Below are 9,991 nucleotides of genomic sequence, written 5' to 3'. Positions count from 1 at the left end.
GTTGTACCAGGCATAAAAGGAGAGCTCCCTGGACGATCGGGGCCCAGTTGTAACTCAAGACCCAAGACCCACGACCAGCCATCTGAAGACCCGGGGATGCTGTGAGAGCCAGCGCTGGGACTCTGGAACTCCCGACTCTACGACCTTGTGAGGGCGAGTTCCGGAGCGTAGCCAGAGTAGAGTATCTAGGCTGTGTAGCTAGGCTGTGTACCTAGGCTGTAACAGAGTATCAGGACTGTTGGACTGTTGGACTGTTGGACTGTTGGAGTGTTGTATTGTAATAAAGAAGTTACCTCTACAAGTGTCTCCGGAACCTGTTACATTTGGCGTCAGAAGTGGCAATGGAGACAAGAAGTAAGCCACGTACCTTCAGTCCTGACGGCGATGTTGAGGAGCAAGCGGCGACGGGGCAGCCAACTCGGGCCGACAGCGACGCTGCACCGCCGGCTCAGCAGTCGTCCACCATACCTGCCGATCTTCCTCCAGCGTCGGGAGCAGCAATGGAGGAAACGCTGCTTCGCCTCACCGAGCTGCTCCACGCCACCGTCTCCATCCTGGACGACATGCGTCGCTCACAGGCGGAGACAGCAGGGAGAGAGGAGGCGCAGCGGCCGCACCATCCCGCCGGCTCCCACACAAAGATGGCGGCCGTTCCCGCCGCAAATACATCCGGGTGTGTCGTCACTTCTGCGGGGGGAGCAGTGGCCGCTGGGAGCGACGTCACTTCCGGGCCCAGCGTGGGCCAACCCGATGACGCCGCGTCATCAGCGCTGCGTCCCTCACCGCCGGGTGACAGCGCTGCGAACGCGAAGCCAGCTTCAGCCGGGTTGCCAGGCAACGAAAGCTTGGCTCACGTCCAGCAACGCCTGCCGGCACTCAAGGCATTTTCTTCAGAGGGGGGTGAGTGGGCAGCGTTCGAACGCCGGTTCGTCTCTCTTATAGAGACGTCCGGCTGGTCGGAGTATGAAGCGCTCCAAGGCCTCCCGGCCATGCTCGACGACGACTCCCTCGCAGCACTCCTTACTGTGCCACGCGCAAAACGTGCCACGCTCACGGATGCCCTTCATCAGATGCGGCTGATTTATGGACCCCCATCCGAAGCACGTCACCGCTTCGATGCGAGGAGGAAGAAGGCCTCCGAGTCGGCGATGGGGTACCGCAGCGCGCTGCTGGCCATGGCAAAGGTTGCCTACCCTCGCATGGATGAAGACGCTGTGGAGTCACTCGTGCTGCAGAAGCTCATGAGCTTGGCCCGCCAGCTTCGAGTTGCCATGCCGACAGCCGACGACGACGACGACTTCACGTCGCTACGTGCTGCCAGGTGCATCCAAGCACACCTACATTGCGATGAGGACACGACCATCGCCGCCTGCGCAGGCCCACCTGATGCACAAGCCTATGACGTGCATTCGGGGCCTCATCAGGCCTTCGCAGCAACAGAAAATCGCGGATCGTCCAACTGGCGATCCCAGCGAGATCACCACCAGCGGGACCGGCCAACCTCGCGCCAGGACGGAGCGTCCATCGTCTGCCACAACTGTGGCCTTCGGGGCCATGTGGCGTCCGGCTGCCGGGTCCCCCGACGCCGGACTTCAGGACCTCCGGCGCCTCGGCCACCACCGTATCCTCGGCATACCCAGGCGAGTCACGACACCTCGCACTCTCGGCCCCCACTTACAACAAGCACGCACCCTCACACCACACAGGGGGGTCATGCTTCTGAGGAGGGGGATTCGGGCCCATCATTGAACAACCGGGCGCTCGGACCGGGTCAATGGTCCGAGTTGGCCCATAGGGTCGTTGCCGCTGCGGCAGGGTCCTCTGCCGTAGTGGGTTCCATCGAGGGCGTTGATGTTCGTATGTTGATCGATACGGGTGCGTCGGCGACCATCATTTCAGACATAATTTATAACATTTTGCCCGATATATGCCGTCCCTTGCAGCCAGTTGATGTGCCATGCTATGCCGCAAATGGGGGTTCGTTGGGCATCACCGGACGGATCAATGCTCAGATCCGCATTGCTGACGTCCAATTAGTTGGGCCCATTTTGGTCTCATCAACCCTCGCCGTTCCGTGCCTCCTCGGAACAGATTTCTTGGGGAAGATGCCCATTAAAATTCTCATTAACAAAGGGTGTATTGAGCTCCCCTCCGGCCGACGCATGGCCTTCCTACCCACACCCACTCGGTTGCACTCCGCATCTACGACGGTGCAGGCGTTGGCGGCGTGCACAATTCACATTCCTCCTGGCTCTCAGATGTTAGTTCCCCTCCGGTTTCGTAAACCCCTTGATTACGACGCGTTCATGGGGGGTGCTGTGATCGGGCCTTCGCGTTCAGCTGAGCGGGTGTCGGACCTCGTGTGTGCACAAACGCTCGTGCGAAGCGACCACGACCCCTTTATCCAGGTCCTTAACGCGGGATTGGAAACGGCCGTTATCTGTCAGGGAATGGTGCTTGCTCACGCGACGCCAGCCCCGCCAGAAGATGTGATCGTGGGTCACGTAGGGGGCGAGTTCTCTTCCGTTGCCAAGCCAGGTCCTGACACAGGATGGCTCGACGCGCTTTGCTCCACTTCTGCCGATTTGTCACCATTACAACATGCTAAATTACGCACGCTGCTGAGCGATTTCGCCGACGTTTTCAGTCAAAGCAAATTCGACATTGGCTGCACTAAATTGCTAAGCCACCACATCGACACGGGTGATGCCGCTCCAATTCGTCAAAACCCATTCCGGTTGAGCCCGGCCGAAAAGGAACATGTACGGGTGGCCGTCAACGATATGTTGGCGGCCGATGTCATTGCGCCATCAAATAGCCCATGGGGGGCGCCGATCGTTCTTGTTAAGAAGCACGACGGGAGCCTCCGCTTTTGTGTTGACTTCAGGAAACTTAATAAGATTTCGGTGGCCGACGCCTACCCGCTTCCCAGGATGGACGAGTCGCTCGATGCCTTAGCAGGTGCGCATTACTTCTCCACCTTGGATCTCCTCTCGGGGTTTTGGCAGCTACCCCTTGATGACGCATCCAAACCAAAGACGGCCTTTCGCACGCCGCAGGGACTGTTCCAATTCAACAGACTTCCCATGGGTCTTCACTCGGCCCCGGCGACGTTCCAGCGCCTGATGGAGCTGGTCCTCGCTGGGCTCCAGTGGGATTCTTGCCTAATCTACCTCGACGATGTAATCGTGTTCAGCAAAACTTTTGATGAACACCTCACGCGATTGAAGGCAGTTTTCCTTAAAATGCGAGCGGCTAACCTCAAATTCAAACCGCAAAAATGCCACCTCATGAGGGATTCGGTTCGTTATTTGGGCCATATTGTCAGCCGCTCGGGAATTGCCACGGACCCCGAAAAGACAAATTGCGTGCGCTCATGGCCAACTCCTACCTCTGTTGGGGAGGTGCGGAGTTTTATCGGCTTCGCCTCATATTATCGACGATTTGTTGCGGGATTCGCATCTATTGCGAAGCCCCTCCACGCATTAACGGCCAAAGGGGTCAAATTCCGATGGGGAGAGTTAGAACAGGCATCATTCAATGCCGTCCGAAAAGCACTGGTCGATGCTCCTACCCTGTCTTATCCAGATTTTACCACTCCGTTCATTCTGGATACAGACGCCAGCAACACCGGAATTGGAGGGGTGCTGTCGCAAATTGTCAATGGAGTGGAGCGCGTCGTCGCCTATGGCAGCAGGGTGCTGTCGCCCGCGGAGCAACGTTACTGCGTGACGCGCCGCGAATTGCTTGCTATCGTTTTTTTCATAAAGCAGTACAGGCCATACGTGTATGGCAGGCATTTCACAGTACGCTCCGACCACGCGGCGCTACAATACGCCTTGCGAGTGGACCAACCATCTGGACAGCTCTCGCGTTGGCTCGAGATCCTCCAGGACTTTGCGTTCACTGTCATTTACCGCAAGGGGATTCAACACGGGAACGCCGACGGGTTGTCGCGACTGCCGAACAATGGGCGCTGTGCTTGTTTTTTGGGTGCGGGGCGTTGTAGGCAGCCTGACGGGGTACCGCCCCCATCCCTTGCGGCCGCGGCCGGGGATGGGGTCGGGGACCACGGGGCTCCCTCCACGCAAGTTCCGCAGGACGCATTGCTGGGCCTCGGGTTGGACGACTGGGGACGTCTTCAGATGGAAGACGTCTCCCTCCTCAAATTGAGACGCCGCGCTAGGGATGCCGAGGGTCACAGGGGGCAGGGGGGCCCCGTATCATATGTCATCCGGGAAGGCGTCCTCATGCATTGGGATGGGGGGTCCCAATCCCACACATTGGTGGTGCCCACCTCCCTGCGGGGGCGACTTGTGTGGGAAACCCACAGTCGCCTCTTGCACTTGGGTGTTCAGAAAACACTAGCTAAAATCCAATTGGAATTTTTCTGGCCGGGCATGGCAAACGATGTGGCTGACCTTGTGCAAGGTTGCACAGAATGTGCACGGCGGAAACCACCTGCTAGGCCGTCCTGCCCGCCGCTCCAATCCATTAAAGTTTCCCGGGTCAATGAGATCGTCGCATTGGATATTTTGGGTCCGTTTCCCGCTACTCCTCGGGGTAATAAGTACCTTTTGGTTGGGGTCGAATATTTTACCCGATGGGCCATGGCCTGGCCACTCCCCAACCAGTCTGCAGCAGCCATTACAGAGGCCTTTTTCCAGGGCTACGTCCTGGACAAGGGTGCTCCCGAACGCCTGCTGACCGACCAAGGGAAAAATTTCTCTTCCACCCTGTTGCGGGATGTGTGCAACCTGCTAGGGACACACAAAATTCGCACCTCGCCATATCACCCCCAGACTGACGGTATGGTCGAGCGATTACATAGGACACTTACCTCCATGCTAAGCCACCAGGTGTCTGAGTCACAGACTGATTGGGATCTCCACATACCTGGTGTCTTGGCCGCCTATAGAATGGCGCCCCATGCTGCCACGGGGTACTCGCCATTCTATCTAATGTATGGTAGGGAGGTTTGCCCCCCAATCGACGTACAATTGCACATTAAACAGCCCGCACCTAAGGCTAAGATTGCCGACCACATCCGTGCTAATGTGCGTCGTCTCGTAGATGCCCGGGAGGCTGCTCAAAATAACTCAGAAGCCCGTCAGCTTGCCAACGAGCGGTTGCGGAATCTCCGCACATCCCGCCACGTTTGGGTAGAAGGGGACCGCGCCTGGCTCCACTGCCCGCAGGTACCATTGGCTACTTCCTCAAAACTGCTTAAGCCTTGGAGAGGGCCGGTTGTTATTATTCGCGTTCTCCGCCCGCAGTGTGTCAGGATCCAGCATGGCAAGCGACGTTGGTTCGTGCACCCGTCACGTCTAAAACCTTACATTCAACCCTACACACCTCCTTCACATCTCCGGGGCCGAGAGCGCGACATGTCTGACGAGTCGCGCCGCGATGATGCTGCTCCTAACTCTCGGGCAGGTCCCGCTGCCCCGCCCTCAGGTGCCTTGGGAATGAAATCCGCCACGGCCGACCCAGCGGGAACAAGCTTGCCCGCGGGATCAGCGACCCAGGACACAAGCGCAACAGCGGGTCGTCGGTCCCCTCCTGCCTCCGTCGCGACCGATGGACCTGCCACTCGGACTCGCTCAAAACTCAAACGATTTTCATGACCCCCGCCCACGAACTCTCGTCCCAACGCGACGCCACTCACTTTTCCATCATGTATAGTGGGCGATTGGGGCGTGCGTTCATCCTGCATATATGTGTTTATACAGTGTTGTTCTGCATCGGTGACCACAGGAGGGGGAGAGGCGCTTTCTTCTCATTTTTTTTTCTTGATTTGTCACACACTCATTCTGATGGTTAACAAATAATTTCTTGTACAATTGTATTTTTTTTTGACAGCCGGGTCGGCTGGAGGCTACGTAGAGGGGGGTAATGTAGTGACATAAGAAGGGAGGGGCTGCTGGGGGCTCTGGGTTCCCAGGTGGGTCCAGACGCTAAGCCTCTGGGCGCCAGGCGTTGAGTTCCCAGGGGGTCCAGACGCTTAATCCCCTTGGCGCCGCCAAAGGGGGGGGCTGTGTGTGCTCTGTGGGATATCTGGGGGCGCACACGGCCCCACCCCTCGTTGTACCAGGCATAAAAGGAGAGCTCCCTGGACGATCGGGGCCCAGTTGTAACTCAAGACCCAAGACCCACGACCAGCCATCTGAAGACCCGGGGATGCTGTGAGAGCCAGCGCTGGGACTCTGGAACTCCCGACTCTACGACCTTGTGAGGGCGAGTTCCGGAGCGTAGCCAGAGTAGAGTATCTAGGCTGTGTAGCTAGGCTGTGTACCTAGGCTGTAACAGAGTATCAGGACTGTTGGACTGTTGGACTGTTGGACTGTTGGAGTGTTGTATTGTAATAAAGAAGTTACCTCTACAAGTGTCTCCGGAACCTGTTACAAAGGTGTCAGTTTTGTACCAGTTAAAAGGGTAAAAACCTACCATTATAATCTGCATGTAGTTTCTGGGCCTCTTCACTTCACCAACCCGCATTCACCAGCGTGGTGAAGTATGATTAAACAACTCCCACGACTGACATGGTGTGGGGGAGGTCTCTATCAAACGCTTCATCGACAAGGGGCTGATATGTCACGACATTGTATGGAAAGACCGTTCTCTAGCCAACACGAGAAGTCTATGTAGAAAGACGATGCGGCACACGTGTACACGATGTTTGTGTGCGTACGTTCAGTGTGTGTATCACGTGCACAATTATATCAGGTCGCGATTATGCTCAAACATCACGAACAACTCTCGACGTCTCCAGATCCTGAACCTGGACACAAGTGAAAACTAAACGAAGTGGCTTATGTGGACATTTATAGCAGCCAAGTGCTCTAAACTCACGTTTCTAAATGTGGAGGGGAAAGCCGAAGGACCAGGAGAAGAATGTATGCGACCACGGGGGAAATAAAAATATACAAATACAGAGCAGGCGTCAGGGTCGGGATGGAACCTCCACGCTGCTGTCGGCCTGGCGAGGTAATTAACATCTCGCCACCGCGGCGCCCCTTATTAAAAGCTTAGCCATGTCTAGCAAGGTTATTGACTCACATCACTCGACTCACGGCACCACAAGTGGTGTATTAAAGGAAACAAAGTAGAGAGGCGCTACTGACATTTAACAATGTTCTTAATTTAAAGCTTTCGTGACTGCAGAGATTCATATTCTTTGTTCTTTCGGTAAAGTCACGTAGAAGGGAAATAATAAAATAATATTCATATAAAACAATAAAAATCCTCACGACGTTTCGACTGCAACACAAGCAATCATCATCAGGTGTGAAATTCACAGAAAGAAAATTTGAAAAAGTGGTGGTTTTTCCTAACATCAGCACCAAGGACAGCGATTTGGCAGTTTGCCAGATGGACGAGTCCATCTATGTTCGGAAAAGAGGAGGGGGGAGCAGAAAATGGAATGCGGTCTGAAAGTCACCGTAAGCGTGAACACAATCAATTAAGACCCGAAATGGTTGATTAAATCCTTCCAATGATTGCTCAGCCAGAATCCATCTTCTCGGTTGAAATTGTCTCTGTGTTTGTATATGTGTGTAATAAACGACTGGACCACGATGTCTGTCCCAGTGTCCTTTATTATTCGGTTCGTGCTGTACACCCACACGGCTGTCTTTACTCTGTAGCTTCTCCACGGTGCTGACTCCAATGTCGGCCCGATCCACAACAGCAGCTCCGCTGCTGTTTCTCTCACACAGCCCCCCTTGGCTGTACTCTCTGCTGCTCTTCTCCCTCCGCAGCCCTCACAGCTTCTTGCTCTCTCTCTCTCTCTCCGCAGCTCCTCCTGGCAGCCACACCGCTGCCTCTAACAAGCAGCCCCCTCTCTCTCTCTCTCCGCAGCTCCTCCTGGCAGCCACACCGCTGCCTCTAACACGCAGCCCTCCTGGCTGTCTCCTCCCCAGCTGCACACCACTCCGCAGCTTCCTCTTATCTTCGGGGTTGGCTCCCGATCGCCGTCGGCGCCCCCCCTCTCCACACTTGCCCGCGTGGCCTCACTCTTTTCCGCTCACACCCCGACTACCTTCCCCTTCCGGTTTACCCGCTTAAAGCCCCGAACCTTACCCCCACGTCACATGACTCCACCCCCCGTGACGTCACCTCCGGAAGGTCGCTTACGCCCGCATTACACCACCCTCCCCCGTAGAAAAATCCCAGCCGACCTCGGCTGACCAATAGCAAATCGTAATGCGGCGAACCGAGCTTCCCCCCCTAAAGGACACTAAGCATATAATGTAACAACAAGAACAACAACAACGCAATGAACATCAACGATCGTACAAAAGCATGCAATAAATACAACTGTAAGAAAAAATAACAAGACAGCAACAATCAACGAAACGTAAGCGATTTGGAACGTGTGCGGGTCGCCGGCCCGTCCCGGACGGTCGGCGGCCCACTCGCAGAACGGGAACGCGATGAAAGTCGAGGAATGACAGGGGGTAATCCCCCTGTCGCAGCTGGAAGTCCACCGACGTCCCGTGTCCCTAAAGAGTTAGTCTTGGGCTCGTCCTGTGACCGTGCCCGCAGCTGGGTCGGAAGGGCTGCAGGGCTCGAAGGTCCCGCAGACCTGGCAGGCGTCCTCCGAGCAGGGCCCCTCGTCCCCCGCAATGTCACGGCCGGCCTGTCTGGAACAGGTACGACAGGCGCTCCAGCGAGATCAATGGACGCAGGCAGGGGAGAGTCAGCAGCAACAGACCCCGGCAAGGCAACATTGGGGGATGACGCATCATGTAAGGGAGCAACATATGGTTTCAAGCGCGACGTATGCACAACCCAGCGACGAGACCCAATCTGGACGCGTGCTGTCTGTGGGTTGGGAACCGCAATGAGGCGTACGGGACCATGCCAGGGTTTGTGCAATTTCGGCGAGGTCCCCGGACGTACCTGTGGACAATGAAGCCAGGCTAGGTCCCCAACCTTCCAAGGGCACTCCCCCTCAGACCGTCGCGCATATCGCTCGTTCCGGGCCTGGGCTTTGGCCGTAGCCACGCGGGCATTCTCCCGCGCCTCCGTGACTCGGCGAACCGTGTCCTGAATGTATTCAGGAAGTGGTTTACGAGGTCCCTTCACCCCAGTTCCCAATTGCACATCCACCGGCGGCACGTTTTCCCGACCATACATAAGGTAAAACGGCGAATATCCTGTAGCCGCATGAGGCGTCATCCTGTACGCCGAAAGCACCCCGGGGATGTGCAGATCCCAATCTGATTGTTGTTCACTCACGGTATGGCAAAGCATGGCAGACAACGTCCTGTTCAGCCGTTCAACCATACCATCCGTCTGCGGATGGTATGGGGATGTCCGTACTTTCTTAGTCCCAAGGCCCGCGCACACTTCCGCCAATAATTTAGAAGAGAAATTCCTGCCCTGGTCCGTGAGGAGTCTCTCAGGCGCCCCCTTATCCATAATATACCCAAACAAAAAGGCGTCGGTAATGGCCGCGGCCGACTGATCGGGCAACGGCCAGGCCATCGGCCAACGGGAGAGGTACTCAACCCCTACCAGCAAATATTTATTACCCCTCGCCGATGGTGGAAAAGGTCCCAATATGTCCAGCGCCACCAATTCATTGACTCGAGACACCTGAATCGACTGGAGAGGCGGCACGTAAGGATGTTTCGGCGGCTTACGTTGTGCACACGCAGGGCACGCGCGCACGTGCCCTACGACATCTGTCGCCATGCCGTGCCAAAAATAATGACGTTGCAACGTCAACAAGGTCTTCTGCACCCCTAAATGTAAGAGAGTGTCACAATGGAGGGTTCTAATCAACTCGAACCGCAAGGACGTTGGTACCACCAGGCGCCAACGTTCCTGGAACCCCTCCCGCCACATAAGCAGACCATCTCGGAGAGCGGTTTGCGGCCCCACAGCCGTACTCGGACTCCCATTGTCCTTAGCAGACCGCTTCCGCAAGGACACCAATGACTCATCCATCATCTGTTCCCGGATCCAGACAGACCGCGGCAGA

At 56.2% G+C, this 9,991-nt stretch overlaps 1 protein-coding gene across 1 annotated transcript; it reads left to right on the top strand.

Annotated features, from left to right (window-relative positions):
• The first annotated feature begins 205 nt into the window (after positions 1-205).
• LOC144730365 (uncharacterized) lies at positions 206-6,382 on the top strand. Its single transcript, XM_078611136.1, has 2 exons — positions 206-1,640; positions 5,458-6,382. The coding sequence occupies exons 1-2, from the start codon at positions 342-344 to the stop codon at positions 5,470-5,472; spliced, it is 1,314 nt and encodes a 437-aa protein (XP_078467262.1). The 5' UTR covers positions 206-341; the 3' UTR covers positions 5,473-6,382.
• Positions 6,383-9,991: the final 3,609 nt, after the last annotated feature.

The sequence above is a fragment of the Lampetra planeri genome, chromosome 35 (genome assembly GCF_965212315.1).
Source record: "Lampetra planeri chromosome 35, kcLamPlan1.2.h2, whole genome shotgun sequence".
Lineage (NCBI taxonomy): Eukaryota > Metazoa > Chordata > Hyperoartia > Petromyzontiformes > Petromyzontidae > Lampetra > Lampetra planeri.
Note: the sequence above shows the minus strand (reverse complement) of the source record. Positions and strands in the feature narration are given on the sequence as shown.